Source organism: Poromitra crassiceps (genome assembly GCF_964638095.1).
Source record: "Poromitra crassiceps genome assembly, chromosome: 2".
NCBI lineage: Eukaryota > Metazoa > Chordata > Actinopteri > Beryciformes > Melamphaidae > Poromitra > Poromitra crassiceps.
In genome coordinates this window covers 87,682,962-87,704,993 of record NC_139624.1, presented here as the reverse complement: position 1 = coordinate 87,704,993, position 22,032 = coordinate 87,682,962, and the positions used below count along the sequence as shown (strand labels likewise).

The 22,032-nt window shown below is 43.6% G+C and overlaps 3 protein-coding genes across 5 annotated transcripts in view; 2 read left to right on the top strand and 1 right to left on the bottom strand.

The window, feature by feature from the left end:
- Positions 1 to 10,702, top strand: part of LOC310772420 (tyrosine-protein kinase Yes) — a 63,029-nt gene extending 52,327 nt beyond the window's left edge. The window contains exons 9-12 of the mRNA XM_083632224.1: positions 4,522 to 4,598; positions 5,705 to 5,858; positions 6,516 to 6,647; positions 8,524 to 10,702. Of these exons, the coding sequence (XP_083488350.1) occupies positions 4,522 to 4,598; positions 5,705 to 5,858; positions 6,516 to 6,647; positions 8,524 to 8,732 (572 nt within the window). The 3' untranslated portion in view covers positions 8,733 to 10,702. The remainder of the gene's footprint in view (positions 1 to 4,521; positions 4,599 to 5,704; positions 5,859 to 6,515; positions 6,648 to 8,523) is intronic.
- Positions 10,703 to 10,897: 195 nt separating this feature from the next.
- On the top strand, positions 10,898 to 17,058 carry enosf1 (enolase superfamily member 1). 2 transcript variants are annotated; one of them, XM_083632315.1, is made up of 15 exons: positions 10,898 to 11,025; positions 11,167 to 11,269; positions 12,182 to 12,297; positions 13,000 to 13,086; positions 13,185 to 13,211; positions 13,324 to 13,396; positions 13,677 to 13,715; positions 13,908 to 13,990; positions 14,224 to 14,346; positions 15,097 to 15,231; positions 15,321 to 15,362; positions 15,440 to 15,569; positions 15,682 to 15,781; positions 15,864 to 15,945; positions 16,925 to 17,058. In XM_083632315.1, exons 1-15 carry the CDS (start codon positions 10,945 to 10,947, stop codon positions 17,015 to 17,017), a joined length of 1,314 nt encoding a protein of 437 aa, XP_083488441.1. In that variant the 5' UTR covers positions 10,898 to 10,944; the 3' UTR covers positions 17,018 to 17,058. The 2 variants fall into 2 exon arrangements, with proteins under 2 accessions (XP_083488441.1, XP_083488442.1); XM_083632316.1 differs by lacking the exon at positions 15,321 to 15,362.
- Positions 17,059 to 17,690: 632 nt separating this feature from the next.
- On the bottom strand, positions 17,691 to 21,204 carry tyms (thymidylate synthetase; the record flags this gene model as incomplete). 2 transcript variants are annotated; one of them, XM_083632318.1, is made up of 7 exons in its annotated part: positions 17,691 to 17,828; positions 17,919 to 18,024; positions 18,654 to 18,867; positions 19,348 to 19,449; positions 20,040 to 20,214; positions 20,318 to 20,391; positions 20,979 to 21,204. In XM_083632318.1, the coding sequence occupies 7 exons, from the start codon at positions 21,202 to 21,204 to the stop codon at positions 17,691 to 17,693; spliced, it is 1,035 nt and encodes a 344-aa protein (XP_083488444.1). The 2 variants fall into 2 exon arrangements, with proteins under 2 accessions (XP_083488444.1, XP_083488443.1); XM_083632317.1 differs by having other exon boundaries at positions 17,919 to 17,990; positions 18,692 to 18,867.
- Positions 21,205 to 22,032: the final 828 nt, after the last annotated feature.

Sequence of the window (22,032 nt, the reverse complement as noted above, 5' to 3'; positions counted from 1 at the left end):
CCAACATTTGACTAGTAATTCGTTGTATCCCCCCAACATTTGACTAGTAGTCGTATCCCCCCCAACATTTGACTAGTAATTCGTCGTATCCCCCCCAACATTTTACTAGTACCGTAAATTCCGGACCATAAGGCGCACCGGTGTATAAGCCGCAGCAGCAAAATTGCCTGTTTGTTACATATATAAGCCGCACCGGACTATAAGCCGCGGGTGTTTTAATGTTGTTGTTTTTTTTTGTGTGTTTTAATGTTTAATGACCATATGTAAGGGTTCGTGCACAGAGGGGATTGTCGGGAAAGAGATGGCTGTTTGGGGAAGCTCCCATTTATTAACATTTCAACAAAATAAATATAAAAAATAAAACAATAATAATAATAATAAAACAATCCTCAAAAGGATAAGGTAAGGTGCTGTAAACAAAATACCGGTAACTGTAAAACAATAATAAAACAATCCTCAAAAGGATAAGGTAAGGTGCTGTAAACAAAATAACTGTAAAACAATAATAAAACAATCCTCAAAAGGATAAGGTGCTGTCAACAATCAAACCAGAAAAGTAATTACGGTAATCCTTGTCTTCATCTTTTAGGTGAAGGTGCAGCAAACGGCTGTAAACAGAGTCAAAGTCAAGTCACTAATCCTCGTCTTCCTCTTCTTCCTGCGTACTGAAACCACCAAAGTCCTCAACTTCAGTGTCGGAAACGAACAGGTTCAGGGTGGCTTCGTCAACCACTCTCCTCTCTCCTTCGTTGTCACTCTCAAAACCAACGAACTCCTCTTCGTCACTGTCGGTGTCGGAATCGAACAGCCTCTGAAGGCCCTCAGCTGTGGCGGCGTCATCATCACGCAGCAGTCCAGCCTTTCGGAACCCGTTGGTGATCGTGGATGTTTTCACACTCCTCCACGCTGTCAGGATCCACTGGCAAACTTGAGCGAAAGTTGCTTTTCGCATGCGACCAGTTTTGGTGAATGATTTATCGCCGCTCGTCATCCACGCCTCCCACTGAACGCGTAGTGCCACTTTGAACGCACGATTGACACTGATGTCAAGTGGCTGCAGATGCTTCGTTGTGCCCCCAGGAATCACAGCTGGAATTGAGTTTGTGCTCTTGATGGCTGCTTTCACGGAATCTGTTATATGAGCCCTCATGCTGTCGAGAACGAGCAAAGCTTTTTTTTGGCGAAAGAATCCTCCAGGGCGCTTGACGTAGCACTCAGCCAGCCACTCCTTCATGACACTCTCCATCATCCATCCTTTCTTGTTGACTCTGAGGCATATCCCGCTGGGAATTTTTCTTTCGGCATCGTGATCCGCTTAAAAATCACCATTGGCGGCAGCTTTACTCCAGATGCAGAGCAGGCCAGAACACAAGTGAAATTCGTTCTCTCGTGCCCAGTGGTTCTCAACGTGATCAACGATTCACCTTTCTTGTTAACAGTCCGAGTGAGTGGCAGGTCGAACGTCAAAGGCACTTCATCCATATTTATGATCTGCTCCGGTTCGATGGAATATTCCTTGATCTTCCTTTGTGTGAATTCGCCGAAGTTTGTGATTTTCTCCTGGTAGTCGGGAGGGAGTTGTTGGCACACAGTAGTTCTCGCCCTGACGGACAGTCCCTTTCGTCTCATGAATCGGAAGCACCAAGATGGGCCACCTCTGAAATGTTCAATTTTCATTTCGGTGGCGACTGTTTTGGCCTTCAGTCGGATCTGCACGGTGGAAACACCTCGGCCGTCTGCTCTCTGGGTCAACACCCAATCTTCAAGGGAATCTTCAAGTTCGGGCCATCTGCTTTTATGACCTCTGAAGGACTTTTTGGTCTTTTTGCACTGAGACAGTTCCTCCTGCTGCCCCTTCCAACGCCTCACCATTGACTCGTTGATGCCAAGGCTACGTGCTGCTGCTCGATTTCCGTCTTTTAATGCGAGATTGACTGCTTTCAACTTGAAAGCTGCGTCGTGTGAATTTCTGCGTTTCTTCCCCATGGTGAGTGAGAGAGAGTTACCGGTAGTGCACGACCCTTTGCTGCTACTGCTCCTCTTGTTGTGTTTCCGGTCTGCTACTATAATGAACTTTGAACCGGTAGGAGTAACCGGTTGATTTCCGCCAAATGATGTCAAGTCAAGTCAAATTTTATTTATATAGCACCTTTCATACACAAAGGCAATTCAAGGTGCTTTACAAAAAAATAATCGAAAAAACAAGCAGCAAAGCAATGCACATAAAATGTGCTGATGAAGCTGTGTAACCTGTAAAATCCATTGATTTTGGAGGTCACCGAGTGGCCGTTTGCTTACCGTAATTACCATATGTAAGGGTTCATGCACAGAGGGGATTGTCGGGAAAGAGATGGCTGTTTGAGGAAGCTCCCATTTACCGTATTAACATTTCAACAAAACAACATAACACAACACCACCTTTGTTTTTTTTTACAGTGCACACAGTGTCCGCGGTGTGGTGAAAAGAGGGCAAGAGAGGAAATTAAAACAGAAGTGGATTTATAGTTAGAAAGAGTGCTAAAGAAGAGAGTTGTTTATTTTTATTTTTATTTTTTTTCTGCTTACCGTAATTACCATATGTAAGGGTTCATGCACAGAGGGGATTGTCGGGAAAGAGATGGCTGTTTGAGGAAGCTCCCATTTACCGTATTAACATTTCAACAAAACAACATAACACAACACCACCTTTGTTTTTTTTTACAGTGCACACAGTGTCCGCGGTGTGGTGAAAAGAGGGCAAGAGAGGAAATTAAAACAGAAGTGGATTTATAGTTAGAAAGAGTGCTAAAGAAGAGAGATTTTTTTTTTTTTTTTTTTTTTTTCTGAAAAAATCCATAGATAAGCCGCACCGTTATATAAGCCGCAGGGCCAAAAAACGGGGAAAAAGCCGCGGCTTATAGTCCGGAATTTACGGTAATTCGTTGTATCCCCCCCCCAACATTTGACTAGTAATTTGCCGTATCCCCCCAACATTTGACTAGTAATTCGTTGTATCCCCCCAACATTTGACTAGTAATTCGTTGTATCCCCCCAACATTTGACTAGTAGTCGTATCCCCCCCAACATTTTACTAGTAATTTGTTGTATCCCCCCCCAACATTTGACTAGTAATTTGCCGTATCCCCCCAACATTTGACTAGTAATTCGTTGTATCCCCCCAACATTTGACTAGTAATTCGTTGTATCCCCCCAACATTTGACTAGTAATTCGTTGTATCCCCCCAACATTTGACTAGTAGTCGTATCCCCCCCAACATTTGACTAGTAATTCGTCGTATCCCCCCCAACATTTTACTAGTAATTCGTTGTATCCCCCCCCAACATTTGACTAGTAATTTGCCGTATCCCCCCAACATTTGACTAGTAATTCGTTGTATCCCCCCAACATTTGACTAGTAATTCGTTGTATCCCCCCAACATTTGACTAGTAGTCGTATCCCCCCCAACATTTGACTAGTAATTCGTCGTATCCCCCCCAACATTTGACTAGTAATTCGTTGTATCCCCCCCAACATTTGACTAGTAATTCATCGTATCCCCCCCAACATTTGACTAGTAATTCATCGTACCCCCCCCCCCCCCAACATTTGACTAGTAATTCATCGTACCCCCCCCCCCCCCCAACATTTGACTAGTAATTCATCGTACCCCCCCCCCAACATTTGACTAGTAATTAATCGTATCCCCCCCAACATTTGACTAGTAATTCGTCGTATCCCCCCCAACATTTGACTAGTAGTCGTATCCCCCCCAACATTTGACTAGTAATTCGTTGTATCCCCCCCAACATTTGACTAGTAATTTGTCGTATCCCCCCCAACATTTGACTAGTAATTCGTTGTATCCCCCCCAACATTTGACTAGTAATTTGTCGTATCCCCCCCAACATTTGACTAGTAATTTGTCGTATCCCCCCCAACATTTGACTAGTAATTCGTTGTATCCCCCCCAACATTTGACTAGTAATTCATCGTACCCCCCCCCCAACATTTGACTAGTAATTCATCGTATCCCCGCCCCAACATTTGACTAGTAATTTGTAGTATCCCCCCCCAACATTTGACTAGTAATTTGTCGTATCCCTCTGTGTGAATGTTGACTCCATGATGGCACATGCCTGTGTGTGTCCGTTTGTTGAGTTACTACGGGGTTTGATCCAATGGAGTGTCTGCTTCTGTGCTCTACTGTGGCTCTACTCTTCATTCAGGGGTCAGTTAGTAGAGAGAGATACTCACTCATATAGACTCTAAATGAGACAGAAATCACCAGAGGTTATAGTGAAGCTATACCAATGCACAGTGAGCTTCATTTAATAATTAATTCAATCTCTTAACTCAATAGTAAGGAGCGCTTGAAATATTTAGCATTTCTTATAGCAGCACATTAGCATGCAGCTCTCACAGTGGCCTTCATTGCACCAATATAATGACTCTTGTGCATTTTTGATGTTTTACTGATGCTTGTTGTTTTTCTTATAGGAAGCTTCTGATGTCTTACTGATGCTTGTTGTTGTTCTTATAGGAAGCTTGCTTGACTTCCTCAAAGAGGGTGATGGTAAATTCCTGAAGCTGCCCTTGCTGGTGGACATGGCTGCACAGGTGAGTAAATATGGACCTTTAGTTTTTGCTGAGCGAGTGCTGCCGATACTCATGTCAGCCATTTGTGCCGTTATGTTTACAGTCCTATTTGAAAGGTCCCGTTTTGGTGTCAAAAGGATTCCCTGGCCTCTTTGATGATAAAGGACTTAGACATGCTATATAAAGATCATGAAAGTCTCAAAGCACATGGTACCCAGATCAATCCACACCAGCCATATAAGGAAAAAGTGCCTCCAGTCCAAACGAGCCATTTTGACTTCCGTAACCTTGTGACATCACAAAGTAACACTAATTTAATTCGCCCATTGACAGCGCCGCCCCCGCCAACTGAATGTGAAAGACCAAACCTTGTTGTCCGTATCATAGAGACAGTCGGCATGTGTTGGAACGCCCACAAAATGTTATACAGCTGGTGCGTGAGTGGGTTAAAACCGCCCATATAACTGACTCACCAAAGGACGGTGCTGCGGCTCTAAACTACGGGATTGGGGATATAGAGCAGGTACATAGACGTCTGTTCAGATGTGCGTTTACTGCGGGGGTTAAATCCCTGATCATGTCTGCCTGGGCTGGGCTAGCAGCTAAATGCTTACTCTGCTGAATGGATAGAACGGGAGGATTTACCCCACCCTGACCACGCCCCCAGCCACCCAGCTAACCCAGCGTCTATGACGAGACATCGCCTCAACCTATAGCTGCATAGTATGGAAAAATGTCCAGAAATCAATCAACTGCACCAAAGATGAATCTATCCTAACAGATCTTCCCACCCCCTCAAAACAGCACATAGTTAATGAGGGGAGAGACAGAGCAGATAGAGAAGTCCCACAGAGGCTGGATTATATTTAATATAATTTCTTTCAACATAATTCATAACCTTGTTTTAATGAACGATGAGTCACGTTTTAAATAGCTAAAAATAGCATAAAATGGGACCTTTAAGCATCTGATTTAAAAAGGAAGAATGACAACCTCTCTTCCAGATTTCTGAGTGGAAAAAACAACAACAAAAATAAATAAATAAACAAACAAATATATATATAAATAAATAAAAATACTCAAGCGATGGTCAGGAGAAGCTGACAAACGTCTGTGTTGGTTTTCAGATCGCTGACGGCATGGCGTTCATCGAGAGGATGAACTACATCCACAGGGACCTGCGTGCGGCTAACATCCTCGTGGACGACAACCTGGTGTGCAAGATCGCTGACTTCGGTCTGGCCAGGTTGATAGAGGACAACGAGTACACAGCTAGGCAAGGTGGGCGCGCACACACACACACACACACTCACACACACACACACACACACACACACACACACACACACACACACACACACACACACACACACACACACACACACACACACCCAGAGCCAGGGCTGAGTCACAGGCAGACGAGGTGTGTCGGGGTGAAAAGAGGGGGAATGGATGGAACAGTGAGCTCACTGCTGGGGCACCACCCTGTCCTTTCCTATCACGCTGAATTAGGCTAATAGAGGGAACCAGATGCTCCCCTTCCCTCTGATTAGCTGCGCTTTGCCAACTCTGTCTCGTGCCGTTCGTCTCTCCAGTCTTTTCAACTAATAACACTTTTTTCTTCCCAGAGCTACTCAGTCCTTTAACCATTGCTGGAGATGTCAGATTTGTTTTCTCTGAGGTCTATCGGCAAGCCTATTATGAGCCTGGTTCCACAGAAATATGACTGAATCAAAAGTAAAAAAGAAAGATGTGTGTGAGTGATGTAACTGTGTCACTAAGGCTGGTGTGATTTCCTGGAAACAAAGAATAAATGGATACTCATGCCCCCTAGTGGCTCAGCTCAGCCCCTCCCCTCCCCTCCCCTCCCCTCCCCTCCCCTCCCCTCCCCTCCCCTCCCCTCCTCACCATTCACTCAATTTCAATCTCTTTACACAGGAGCCAAATTCCCCATTAAATGGACGGCCCCGGAGGCGGCACTGTACGGCCGCTTCACCATCAAGTCAGACGTCTGGTCGTTTGGCATCCTGCTCACTGAGCTTGTCACCAAAGGCAGAGTGCCCTACCCAGGTAAGTGCACACACACACACACACACACACACACAGGATCTGAGCGAATTGAAGAAGGAACGTGCGGTGTCAGAGGGAGGTGATTCAACAGCCCGAGTTAACAGCTTGTCAGTCTGTCAGTGGATGTCAACCTGCCGCGCTCGTTAACGTCGTAGCGTGACGTGAAGCTGTCTGACACTGTCTGCAATGGTTGTTTATGCCTCTGCAGGGTGATCGCCAAGACGCGCGCACACACACACACGTACACACACATACACACACACGTACACACACGCACGCTTGAGATTAGATGAGGCCATCTGCTGGGGGCGATCAGGAGATTGAACAGCGCTCTTGTTTCTAACCATGTGGCAGACTGATGCTGCCCTGGGGAGAAGCGCTTGCCTGCAGCTCTGCAGCACTTTCAGACAGCTCCTGTCTGCGTCACGCTGTGGTGGGGATGACAGACAGCTCCTGTCTGCGTCACGCTGTGGTGGGGATGACAGACAGCTCCTGTCTGCGTCACGCTGTGGTGGGGATGACAGACAGCTCCTGTCTGCGTCACGCTGTGGTGGGGATGACAGACAGCTCCTGTCTGCGTCACGCTGTGGTGGGGATGACAGACAGCTCCTGTCTGCGTCACGCTGTGGTGGGGATGACAGACAGCTCCTGTCTGCGTCACGCTGTGGTGGGGATGACAGACAGCTCCTGTCTGCGTCACGCTGTGGTGGGGATGAACTGGAAGTGTGATGCGATTTAACACCCTAAAGTTAGGACTTTAAAGTTAGGGTAGATAGGATCCATAAGCCTGTCTCTGTTTAGGATAAACGTGGTTTATTGATACCGTCATATCGATTTTTTTCAAGCCCTAATATGTAACTTTTTTTTTACCTTAATATAACAGGTTTTAAATCATGTTGATGGTATCCTGACTTCAGTCCCACTCCCCGCCCTGAAGACCTGTTTCCTGCATCATGTAACTTCGATGCTCCAGGAGGGAGCAAGTTACCTGGATGTAACATTTCCTGCTGCAGCTACTTCATATTAAAACCTTTCCTCTGAATAACTAATGGGACACTTTTATTGCGAAGAACATATTGGAAGTGAAATGTGTTTATCGCTAGCTAGCGTGATTAGCATTGGCATGATCTTTTTTCAATAAAACAAGTAGTTTTTGGACATTTTGGGGATAGTTTGAGCATTTTTTTTCAGCAAATCTGCAGAAAAGTAGACAGTACAGCAAAAGAATAAGGCTGATATCTGATTGTACAAATGGAATTGTAGCATTTATTAGTGTCCTGTATTTACCACTTCTGGCATCAGAGGCCGCTGTTGCTGCTGCTCAGCAGATTCCTACATGTTGGGGCTTTAAAACATTTTCATAAGCCCCATGGGGATTCTTTGTCTTTCTCATATTATTTGTATTCCTGTTCTTCTCTTTTCAGTATTTTCTTTTCTCATTTGTTCCTGCAATTGAAATAAATCTAAGCCTTAAAGCAATATTCCACTTAGTTTTGACATGGAGGTTATTTGGCACTTGACGGCAATGAAAACCAAAATATATAACTATTCAACAAGATCAGATGCAGCTGGATGAGTCTGTACCCTTCAGATTTTTACTTCCTGCTTTTAAGACAATGAAGCAGTCCTAGGTCTGGCATCATTTTGCATTTCTATTCTCGCTTCATTTGGCTTCATTTAAATTAATAGGAAGTAAAAAATCTGAACGCTACAAACTCGTCCAGCGGCATCAGATCTCAGTTTATATTAAGTTATGAGTTTATATTTCTGGTGTTCATGGCAGTCACGTGTATAATAACCCCCATGTTAAAACTAAGTGTACTGGACAGCAGCAGTGATGTGACACACTCCATCTGTGGCCCGTCTCCTCCGTCAGGCATGGTGAACAGGGAGGTGCTGGAGCAGGTGGAGCGGGGCTACCGGATGCCCTGCCCCCAGGGCTGCCCCGAGTCCCTGCACGAGATGATGAAGTTGTGTTGGAAGAAGGAGCCGGACGAGAGGCCCACGTTCGAGTACATCCAGTCCTTCCTGGAGGACTACTTCACCGCCACAGAGCCACTGTACCAGCCCGGAGACAACCTATAGCCCGCCCAGACTTGCAGAGCGGAGCGAGGGGACGAGAGATGGGAAGCCGGGTGATCAGTTGCACACAAACCACTACTTTCTCGCAGCGCGCTCCACCATTTTGTCAAGGTTTCATCTTTCATTGTTGGTACAATGAGTCTTAGCTGGGTGAATTGTCTGTTTGGCATTCATGAGGATTTCATCACCATGTACAAAGAGACTGATCACAGATTGTGTGTGTGTGTGGGGGGGGGGGGCAAGGATGAAAACAGCATATGACAAGGAGAGCCTGTTAAGCAGAGTCACTTTTCAATAAGGAGGACTGTGGTAATGGACACATTGGGAGGAAACACGGCGTCATTTCAGTTCTGTGTTAAAGATGCTACATGTGGGATTCTTTTTCTCAATATATTGCTGTGAAATTAGCTGTGATAACACCTTCTAATGCTCGGGGGGGGGGGGGGGTGCTACTGCTACAAAGAGTAGCCTCAAGTATTGCACTTTCAATTCAATTGGTCTAGTATGGAGATCTCACACTCTATTTGCTTCTAAATTGTATACATATGTTTCTCCGGTGGATGTGTAAAGTGTGCATAAAACAAGCACAAATTCACAGTAGCTGCGACCACATATAGAGCTCAACAGTCACGTGACGTCTCCAGCCCCAGAAGAGAGTTCCCCATTCATTTTCTCCATAGACATTTAGAAAAATCCTTATATAACGAGTTTTAAGGCTGGAACCAAGCCAACCCGTGACGTGAGTGACCATAAAACATTTCACTTGGAGCAAAAATAAAGACGGGAGCTCTATGCGAATTTCCAAACTAAATTTCCCCCTTTTAGCCAATTGGCATGAACACAAACACACACCTTCACACACACTTGAACTCCATGCCAAAGTTCAGCCTCCTAAGGCAAGAACTGTGCCCGCTAAAGGTGGGTGAACTTTTTGTGGATCGACCAACCAACAGAGTGACTTATAGAGCTGCTGGTCACAGCTAAAAATGAGAGGTAATATAATAGGCTTGAAAGAAGTTCCCAGGGGATTGATTGAAGTTATCACAGTCCATTTGACAACAATGTATTTAAGAGAAAATCCCACACAGCTTAACTTTAATTACATTACATTTCATTACAGCAGTTAAACTGCTAATTACTTCTGTTCTACATGGGTGACTTGAGACATTTAGATTGTGGCACGGTCTGCAATGCCTTGCTCATCTTTTACAATGCATTTTGTTGTTGATGTAAGAATTGATGATTCATTTCATGGACATGATTTTATAGCTTCATTCGAAGACTCCCCTTCTGTCCGTCATGTACCAGAAAATCTCTGCAACACTAAGACTCTTTTTCAACAATGCCATCATGCTTTGTGCCCGGTTGCATAATCGTGCTGTGATCACTACAGAGAAAAGACTGAAGTGCAAATGGACTGTCTAATGTGTCACTGAGGGACACAGCAACATAAACCAGAGTTAAACAGTGATGAAACGGCCCTGGACCTGTGGCTGCTTGCCAATGCAGAACGATTCTTCACATATATCATCAAATCAGTCAACCAAGGATATTAGAGCAGGATGGACGACTTCTTACTGGCTATAGAATTGATTTGAGGTGGGGGGGAATATAAACAAAACCATCATAGCCTTTACAGGGTACCAACAAAAACAGATTTTGGCAATTGTGACTGCCTAAGAACCCTGGCATTGCTTGTTTGAGTTTGATTTTCCATTCAAAAGCATCTAATGTGGCCGAGAAAAAACATTCATCTGGTGAGGAGGAAGCACTTTTCGTTATTTTTTTTTACAGTGATTTTTCTTTTCTTTTCATGTGTTTCCTGTATGGACTCATCAGGACAGTATTACAGTATGTGCATATAATAAAAGTGAGAACTGAAATTTTAGAAGAAAAGAAGGGCTTTGTACAAACTTAGCAAATCCTCATTTTATAAGATTATTAATTAAATGGGCAAGATTGCAAGTTATATTGGGGGTGAGGGGGTATGGTTGGAAAGTGATTTGGGGAATTTGTACAATAAAAACACAGATTTTACACCAATGAACTCTGATTTACCCCCACAAAAATCTTGGACAATATTTAAACAAATCACGGGTTGAAGTGGGTGTGGTCAAATGCTGCACTTCCTTGTTGTCACTTTATAGAACAGACTGACTTCTAATCGATTCATATTATATTTGTCACACCAGAGAAAGTCCATCTCTGTGCAAAAATGGTGCACAAAATTATTAAATTGTCTGTTCGGGATGTGAGATTCCCAACGTCTTTGGAGCAGCTTGGTTCAGACGCGATGGTAAGGAAGTTCTGCAGCCTGCAGGTTTTATATTGTCACTATGCTTTCTACACATAGCCTACATAATATTTTATTGAATTTACAAGAGTGAACAAGCAGAAACTCCCAGGCCTTCCTTCGCTGTGACTTTACACTTTGCAGCACACAGATCCGGACTATTCGGTCGCTTATGTTGTGATCGACACTGATCACGGGTTGAAAGGCTACGGCTTGACATTCACTGTGGGAAGAGGCACGGAGATTGGTAAGATTCGTCTTGGTGCTATTAATACTTGGGCTGTTTATCGGTTTCATAATGCATTTAATCCATGCAGAATGCGCTCGGCTATGAGTACGACGGCTAATAACAGTGCCTTGGTTTATATTGTTGCTGCCTTTAAGTGCTCCTCGAACATTTCGGCTTTCGAAGTATTTCTACTTGCGACCATTCGATTCCCATAATAAAAAGCAAAATTCCGGCAATGGGACCCTATGGAGCCACCTTGAATGTCTCACTAGCCCCAGCTATGTTGTTTACATTTCAAAAACTGCGACAGTAAACACAACTTTAACACGACGTGCATAGTAGCCTAGGTAAACCCAGCCCCCACGTGACCTGCTCTCTCAGTTCCCAGTCACTAGACGCTAGGGTCAATACAAAATGACAAATTAAAATGTTACCTTGCTTTGGGCTTACTATAAACAATGAGTTTACATAAAGGTGCCCCAAACAATATAGATAATGATTACATTTGCTCTGTTGTTGACACAGCTTCTATGCTCTCTGTCCCATAAACGTCGCAACGCGGCAGCACGCCAAAAAAAATCCCAGCCCTCGCAGTATAATATTTATTTACCACTCTGCTGGCTCGTTCACGTCATTGGTTAATGTGCGTTCCACTTGAAATAGATGTTTCCCGCAGCACTTGAATGCAGCATTTGTTTATCCACTTGCAAGTTTGCAGATTTGAACCCTACAGTGTCATCTTGTGGTAATATTTGGTAATACAATGCAATACTTTGGATGAAGACTACTGATATGTGTTGTATCTGTTCAAACAAAATGAAACATATAATATATAATGAAAAATTATATTGTTGGTAAAGGTATATACTTCCCATTTGTGTTTTTCATCTAGTCCGAATACTGATTAACTCTGTTATTGTGAATGTGCAGTGGTGTGTGCTGTGGAGGCCCTGGCAGGACTGGTGGTGGGAAAGTCCTTAGAGGAGATTGTAAGTGACTTCCGAGGGTTTTACCGCCTCCTGACCAGTGACGGCCAGATGCGATGGGTGAGAATCAGTGATCCCCCCCCCCCCCCCTAGCCCCTCTGCCTCTACTAATTAATGAGAACCTGGTACAATTATCTTCCTCTTTTAAACTATACATGCCAGAAACCTCCGTCTGACTTTTGATAGTGCTTTGAAGCTTGACAAACAGGTTTGTTCAGCTTTGAAATCCAGCTGAGAATTATTCCAAAATCTGGGCTTTTCTGTCCTTTTTTACCTGGAGAGAGTCATACCGGCCTTCATAGCTTCCCATCTGGATTACTATTAACTATGTATTCTGGTATTAGTCAGGCATCTATCTGTCTCAACCTCGGGATCCAAAAAAGTCCTGTTCTGGTGTCTTTACACTAACTGACTGTTTCTATCCAGAATTCACTACAGAATCCTGTTTCTGTCTGTCGGAGCTCCGCCTCTCGCTGCCCGCATGGAGTATGTCCCGGGCTTTAAAGCCATTGCATGGTGTTGCTCCTGCGTTTCTTTCTGAACTTCTGTCCCCTCAGGTCCTCTAATCACAGTCAGGCTCCTGTTGGTCCCCATGATAAGACTGATGGGTGACAAACTCATCTAAAATCATATATTTATTCATCCTGTAAAGCACTATGACAAACTGCTTTTGCATTATTAACGCGCTATTTCAATCAAGCTGACTTAACTATGAGGGTGACGATGAGGGTGATTATTTTGTTGTCTTGTTGTCTGAAACAGATCGGCCCAGAGAAAGGAGTTATCCAACTGGCCACTGCTGCAGTCCTGAATGCAGTGTGGGACCTCTGGGCGAGGGCACGAGGCAAGGTGGGACATTGAGCTGATAGATGCCTTTTCTGCTTTTGTCTACATTACAAGCACGACACCACATGATCCATAACCTGTTGTGTCGTTTTCCTCTGTAGCCGCTGTGGAAGCTGCTTGTTGAGATGGTGAGTCACTGAAAATTCAGACATTTTAATTCATTGTGTGTGTCAATTCTTGTCCGGATTGTCATTGTGGCGGGGGGGCAAATATTTCATGTCTTCTGTGTGTCCGCGTCAGGATCCCAAGGAGATTGTCTCATGCATTGACTTCAGGTACATCACTGACGCTCTTACAGAGGAGGAGGCTCTAGGTGAGACGGGTTTATAATACATTTGTAAATATGCATTTTTAATTTCTCTTTATTTATGTATTTGCTTTTTTACTACTATTATTTTACATTGTAGTTTCCTTGAGTTTGAGAAAGGCGCTTTAAAATCCAAGTTATTATTATTATTGTGTTGTTGTTGATGAAGTATGGAAAAGAAAAAAACCCACTTCCTGCACTCTGAAGCTGTGATTTCTTTAAGCCTTACCTCTTACAGGGATATTTTCACAGCAGCAGACTCTCTCTCCCCCCTCCTCTCTCTCAGATATACTGATGAAAGCACAGGAGGGCAAGCAGCAGAGAGGTAAGCACACTAAAGGGAGATGTTAATGGCATGGGTGAGAGAGGTTCTGTGCTAAATTGCCTCTTAATAAATGAACAGATTGAGATGGAGTGCTTTCTGACTGCATAACAGGCCCCGCCCCTACACACCATGATTGCTCTATTTAAACACATCTCTTGCTGACTGGTATGGGCTGTTTCTTTCGTCCGCCAGAGGACCACATGTTGAAAGAAGGTTATCCTGCCTACACCACCTCCTGCGCTTGGATTGGATACTCAGACCAGCAGCTCAAACAGGTCTCTGTCATGGAACATGCGTGTTGTGGCTTTGGCTGACATGATTGGTTTTCAGATCATTGTGAGCGTGTGTGTGTTTGTGAAGCTGTGCACAGATGCCCTGAGCTGTGTGTGTGTGTGTGTGTGTGTGTGTGTGTGTGTGTGTGTGTGTGTGTGTGTGTGTGTGTGTGTGTGTGTGTGTGTGTGTGTGTGTGTGTGTGTGTGTGTGTGTGTGTGTGTGTGTGTGTGTGTAGCTGTGCACAGATGCCCTGAGCAGGGGGTGGACCAAGTTTAAGGTGAAGGTTGGGGCCGACCTGGAGGATGACATGCGCAGGTGCCGTCTCATAAGGCAGATGATTGGACCGAATAACACTTTGGTAAGATTGGTGTTGGTAAGATTGGTTTTGACTGGGCCGTGGTAATAGCCAGGATTGGGGCCAATTCATCAATTTCAGTTCAACTGAAGAATTGGAATTTGTATTAAAAACAAAACATACAGGACACAGAATTGGAATTTTTGGAAGTTTAATTTAATTCAATTAAATTGTGTTTTTTCGTACCACATATCTGAGATTGCACGTAGTGTTATATATTGTCATAAAATGTTTAAAGTAGCTTTCAGGTGGTATTTCATGCATAACATCAACATAATCATAATATGTACATATGTTATGATTGAATGCATTTGATTTGTTTAACCGTCTTATTTGATTCATAATGTTTAGGGAGTCAAACCAAACTCTTACAAGTGGAATTCAATTATGTTTCTTGTCATTCCAATAAATAATTTGAGCTGGGTGGAATTCCATCTCCAGGAATTGAATTGGAATTGACCATGCATTCTCAATTCAATTCATGATTGGCCACTACCCTGATAATAACACTAAAGCCGAAAGCCCCGTTTACACCAATGATTCGCAACGAGACGAAACCGTTTTAGAACTTTGCAGGGAAAAGTTGCTGTGGTGTAAACTGGCCCGTCTCGTTTCCACTCGAGCCGGCTGGTGGCAGCTCAAGTTGTCAAGACGCAGGGGCTGGTTGCAAGTAGCTGCAAGTTGCGACTCGTCTCGTCATGAATCTTTGGATCTAAACTGGGCTTAAGTGACACTAAAGATGTTTTGTGTCAGATGATCGATGCCAACCAGAGGTGGGACGTGGCAGAGGCTGTGAGCTGGGTGTCCAGCCTGGCCGAGTTCAGACCTCTGTGGATCGAAGAGCCCACCTCTCCAGACGACATCCTGGGACACGCTGCCATCTCCAAGGTGAGCTAGCCCTTTGATTTGGCAGCTTGCTGAAGTTTCTACCTGCTGTGTTGAAGACCTGTAAGAGATGTTCTGCTCTGCTGCTGCAGGCCTTGGCTCCCCTTGGGATCGGAGTGGCTACAGGCGAGCAGGTCAGGGATGTCAAATCTACAGCTCTATGTTCCTTCTACCGTCCTTATCATTGATTGATGAATTGTGTCCTGTCCAGTGTCACAACAGGGTGATGTTCAAGCAGTTCCTCCAGGCCTCGGCCCTACAGTTTGTCCAGATAGACAGCTGTCGACTGGGCAGCGTCAACGAGAACCTGGCTGTGCTGCTGATGGCCCACAAGTTCCAGGGTAAGACAGATCAATCATTCCAATCAGCCAACAGCAGCGAGTGTGAGAATATAATATAATATAATATATAAAACCATGGCCAATGAAACACGTACTATTTATTTTTCCCTAGTCCCTGTTTGTCCTCATGCTGGAGGAGTTGGTCTGTGTGAGCTTGTCCAGCACCTGATTCTGTTTGACTACATCTCTGTGTCTGCAGATCTCAACAACCGGTGAGAGCGCTATTTGTTTTTGTTGCCAGATTAAGCTGCTGACTGTACATAACTTTATAATGATAAACATGTATCTTTTCAGAATGTGTGAATATGTAGACCACCTCCATGAGCACTTCACCAGTCCGGTTGTGATTCGTAATTGCAACTACATGCCCCCCAAGGTACACAGTAAGAGGGAATATAAGAAGTGATGACTATAAGCTACTAAAGTAGCTACGCCTTAATCAGTTACTCTCTACTTTACCCTGAAAACCAAACCTTGTGTAATTCATAGTTGCCAAGTTTTCTCCTCACCTCATCTGCATGTACATGTTATTTCTATGCCCCAGGACAGTTAGGGATGGGTGTTGTCTCATATTTTTTCAATACCAGTGCAAAACAGTACTGTGCTAAATGTGCATGGAGCAATATTTTATTTTATTATTTTTATTTATTTATTTAAAGCATACTTAAAAGTTAATATTTGTTTATTTAAAGAGGATTTCAAGCACCACACTCCAAACAATAATGTTAGTGAAGGTACGTGCGGCGCCGGTTTCGGAGCACCGGAGGGCAGATATTTCACTCAGCAGCTGAGGTGGGCATGGCACCTAAATCTGTGTTGCAATTCGGTACCAGCGTACCATAGTGGGGGTTTCGGTACCCAACCCTAAGGACAGTGGAATGTATGTGAACATGCACGACTATTTCTTCAAACTAGAAATGAGAGAAAACCATTGAAGTTATGTTACTGGGATGTAAAATCAGAGGCTGGTGGTCCATATAGACAATGAATGGGACAGTGACTCTGTGGAGCCATAAGACGAGTTGAGTTGCCGCACCAAAATCAAGTTTGTATTCTAGCATTGCTTGCATGAACCAGAATTTAAACCTGTGGTGTTCAAGATCTTCCACAAATATGGGTCGACAAATTCAGTGTCCTATTTGTCTATGGAGCAGAGCCAGATTTAGCATCCCAGTGACATCACAAATTCAAGGGGTAGTTCTCTAGTTTCAAGCTTTAGGAAAGAATGGTGTATTTCACAAGGATTGACTTAAACTATCCTGGGGCACAGGGATAACATATGTGAATTCTTAAATCGTGTGCTTTAAATGCTCCAGGCAGTTGTCTGGCTACACTGTGCTTCTTTCTGTTGGCAGGATCCAGGCTACTCCTGTGAGATGCTGGAGTCGTCAGTGCAGACACACCAGTATCCCGGAGGAGACGTCTGGAAGCTGCACTTATACAAATGAGAAGAACGCTGCCAGAAAGACTACAGTACATCTGAGGCTTGTTTTTTTTAAGCTGTGTAGGAATCAAGTATCACTCGACTGGGTTAACGTCAGCAGAAATGCTATTACACTGACAGTGAACAGTTGCATCAGACTGTTTGCCCACTTTAAATTTCACACATTGTGCTAATGAATGAAAGAACGGTTACTTTTATGCTATGTTCCTGTTGTGTCAAAAACTAGTCTGCACAAATCAAGTTTACACCAAATGTAGCAATAATTACTTTATTTACATTGATATTAATGATACTTAGAATGAGATTTTACAGGCTTGTGAGTAGACCAAAAAGTTCTCCCTCCAATGGTCAGCGATTTATTTAATTTAAGTTAATTTGACTGAAGGCACATCCAACAATCCAAATGTAAATAAAAGGTTGGTCACCACAGAAAAACCCAACACATGAGAATGGAGGTTTTCTTTTTCACTCTCAAATTAGTAGGTAGCGATAGAATGATCTGTGAAAATATAACAATATATGGTTTAAAATATATTGACACTTGTGTTCTTGGTAAAAATGGAAAAGTAACAGACCTCTATATAGTCGGATGATAGATTTGCTAAAAGCGCTTTTTCCACCCATAAGTCCTACCCTTTCTATACATATTAATCCATGACCGACCGTTAGATTAGGACTTAAACAGCCATCTGCATCTTGATGGTGGGATGAGGGTTGTAGTCGCAGATTTCAAAGTCTTCTGCATGGAAATCATTGATACTCTCCACTTTCCTGAGGATCTTCAGCTTGGGGAAGGGCCGGATCTCCCTCTGCAGCTGCAGAGGACAACAAACCGTGTAGACAGATAAGCGTGTGTACCTGACATCAAGCGGTGAACAAGGAGTTAAAGACTTTGAGAAACCCACCTGTACTTTGAGGGGTTCTATGTGGTTGATGTAGACGTGAGCATCCCCCAGGGTGTGAACAAAATCACCAGGCTGGAGAGACAAAGAATGAAACACTGAAAGGTGACTGAGCACAAAACAGAAGAAAATCAGCAAACACTATTTGGATAGTCCAGCCCAAAATAGTAGATGTTCAACTAAGTGTCACATGCCGATTTGCAGCATCTCTACAGACAATGTAACCCTAAGACCGACCATAATTTTACCCTAACCCCATATTTACCCTAAACCCAAACCAGACTTTGAATTAGAGCTGGGAAATATGGTTGAAATCAATATTACAACAATGATTTATTTATCTCACAATATGGCTCATGTATGCAAAATCACATTAAATAATCAAATGAATGTCCATCCCATTGACTCAACTGGTAATGTTAGGTGTGAGTCAAATAAAACAGAATTTCAAAACTAAGGGATTTAAAATAAAATGAGCTCATTCTCAATTTATCCCACAGATTTAAGATGATGATCGATAATATAGAATCGATTGATAGATCGATAATATAGAATTATTGCCAAGCCCTACTTTATATTGCCTATTTTGAGTATCTCCTGAAACTCAGCAATTTTACTAACAGCACATTATAGTCCATTACAGTCATTTGATAGCAAGAGTATCAATATTGGACTCTCCAAATAAACTGTGAGCTAAAATAATTCTCCACTGCTCTACAGATAATAGAAAAGTTCTACGCTGTCAAGATCAAAGCAAACTGGTCCCCTCGACTTGCCTTGAGTCCTGTGATGTGTGCGATCATGTAGGTGAGAAGGGCGTAGCTGGCGATGTTAAAGGGCACTCCCAGGCCCATATCCCCCGAACGCTGGTACAGCTGACAGGACAACTCGCCGTCACACACGTAGAACTGGCACAGGGCGTGACAAGGGGGCAGCGCCATCATGGGCAGGTCTGTAACAACATAGCAGATACTGTTAAGTAGGGCTGGGCGATATGGTTGAAATCAATATGACAAATTGACAATATCATGAGGATTGTTATGGCTATATATCAATATGGCTCGTGTATGCAAAATCATGTTAAATAATCCAAATGTTGTTCATCCCATTGAACCGATTGTAATGGTTAGGTGTGACATCAAACAAAACTGAAATTTTCTAATATTTCTAGCATGCCGCATTTTGTCACACGCTGCTTATCAGCAGAATTCCATCATGACATTCCACTGAAAGACGATAAACGATCATATTGAATTGTCGTCCAGTAGTGTTAAGACTCAACAGTGAAAATCAACATCCAAACCTAGTGGAGTGAATCTCAGGCATATTATGATTTAAATGTGATCAATTACAGAAAGCATTAAGAGAGGTTTTGAAGGCTGTTCAGAAATGGTTATTTTTTTATTTCATTATTTGACTCCATCTGCCGCACCTTTGGGGTTCCAAGCGCACATGATGATCCGTCTGTCTTGTGGGTTGGTTTTGATGGTATCAATGACCTTCTGCAGCTGGTCCACACCTTGTCCTGTGTAATCTATACAGAGAAGGTATTGACCAAATGGATCACTTTAGAATTTCGGCATTATAATGAACCTGCATGCCAAGTATGCCTGTTCAACCAGCAGTGTTGTGAAGATAAGGAATGTAGGTGTGTTGTTGGTATGAACAGAAGCGTTGGGAGCTGTGTGAAACCCAACCACCAATCACAAGATCTTCTTGGCAATAACAATTTGACAAGTATCTGCTCGATTAGATTAATCCCTTTGTAATGAAAATTGATTTTTTTAATAAACTGCTTTAGCTAATACCATAGCCTGTGTCATTATTTTCCTGCATGACCATGCTGCAAGACTAAGCCAACAGATTTTCCAAATTACTTTCCACACAAAGTCTGAAAACAAATTGAAGTTATTAATCTGTCCAAAGAAGAACTTTCCATTTTTGCATGTTTACTTATTAATCATTAAATATTAATACCTGGAGCAAGTGTATAACTTGAAGAGGGGCTACAACAGATGAATGAGTTTTAAACATCTCCACTGTGGTACTGCATGTGGCAAAAACACAGCTTACTGTATGTCATTGCTGTGTGTGTGTGTGTGTGTGTGTGTGTGTGTGTCAAACCTGCATGCATGTTTGTGTACTCCGCTCCATAGTGCCTCCACTGGAAACCATAGACAGGCCCCAGGTCGCCCTCCTCTCTGTCTGTGAAGCCGCTCTTGTCCAGGAAATCCCGTGAACCATTAGCGTCCCAAATCTTCACCCCTTTCTCTGAGAGCTCCTTGGCATTTGTTGAGCCCTGCGGAAACACCAAACACACACGTTGTATAGCCTCTTCTGATTCAGCACAGAACACTTTCAACTGAAATACTCAATGTGATAGTTTCTCTGATCCTCCTCACCCTAATAAACCACAGCAGTTCCTCGAGAATCCCTTTCCAAAACACTCTCTTGGTTGTCAGCAAGGGAAACTGCTCTAAAAAGATAGAAAATAGGTTAGAGCAGTGGTTCTCAATGTGGGATACGGTCGGGGACCACCAGAGGACCCTGGGGGGGGGGGGGGAAGAGGCCTTCAGCAAACTGATGAATTGTAACTTCACAATTGGTGTCTTGTAAGCCCATGAGGGTTTGGCACCTTCTGAGTGTGTGTGTGCGTGTGTGTCACACACACATTCAGAAGGCGCACGGCACGCACACACACGCACACACACACACACACACACACACATTAATTTGATAATGTATAAGAAAGACTGTTGTGATCATAGTTTCACTGTTATCTCCTACCTACAATAGTCATGGAATTCTGGACACAATCATATCTAGCAATACAAATATTCTCAGGTCTGAGAGACAGCATCTCATCAAATGGGGGTCCATTTGATAATCTAATGTGGACTAAATTAGGGGTCCTTGATATAAAACAGGTTGAGATGACGACGTTGCAGCTGTTTTGACACCGCTGATATAAAACAGGTTGAGATGACGACGTTGCAGCTGTTTTGACACGCTGATATCAACTCAGTTGTGATTTTAAAAAGTAAAAAGCTCCGTAAACGGTACCTCGGAGGCTGTATCTGGCCTGAGAACCGAACACAGAGATGACTCCTGTCCCGGTTCGGTCTCCCTTGCTGTGTCCGTGCTGTAGGATGTATTGTATTTGGTTCAAGTAGCCGCGTTCATCACAGAAAAGACTGAACGGACTCGTATCCGCTTTGGTTTCCGCTTCTTTTTTGCAGGTGTCGTCTTTGCTGAGTTCTCCTGTGTGTATGTCGGAAGTGGCAGGCATTCTGTCCGATAATTTAGCTACAATTGTAGACGGTTTTTTGCAGGAACGAGCAACAAAGCGGGCTGCTCTGCTGGGCTGAGTATCTCTGATGTGAAGTTTCCCGGGTGATTTTGACGTACGGCACGCCCACTGCCCACATGTCAGGAACAGCCAATCACAAGTTGAAGACCGCTTACGTATTGTTACAATCTCGCGGGAATTCAGTGAGAAGCGGGCCCGCCCGCCTTTACAGTGGTTCTCAACGTGAGGTCCGGGGACCACCACCAGCCTAGCGATACTGGAGTGTTCCACTGACGGATGGATGGGTTTGCTTCACATTCTGTCTCACAAACGACATGCTGGTGTTGTGAACTCAGTACCGCCCCATCTGGCGGAGTCAGGTTAGTGTTCCAAGAGATCCCCAGCAAATATGTTCATCTTCACCAAATTTATTTCAGATAGAAGTAGAAAATGTAGAATAATGGCTGTTTCTCTGTCATTTCTCTACAATGCAGATAGTCATGTAATTCTGGCCAAAATCATATAGACAATATACAGTAGGCCTATAGGCTTAATATTCTCAGGTTTGTGTCATAATAGAGGCAACATCTCATCAAATGGGGGTCCATGGCATAGGGATCCTTGATGTGAAAAATGTGATAATAATCTGAATCACTGGTCTTAAAAGGGGGTCAGCAGAAACGAATGATTCGAGCAGGAGGTAATCCGGATGTATATATTGTAGCGAATCAGCAGTACACACATAGTGGTGAGCAATGGTAGTGTCTCCACTACAGATAGGAACTGTGTGGGGGAGTGTTATGTTGGGGAGCACTATGCTGTGGGACC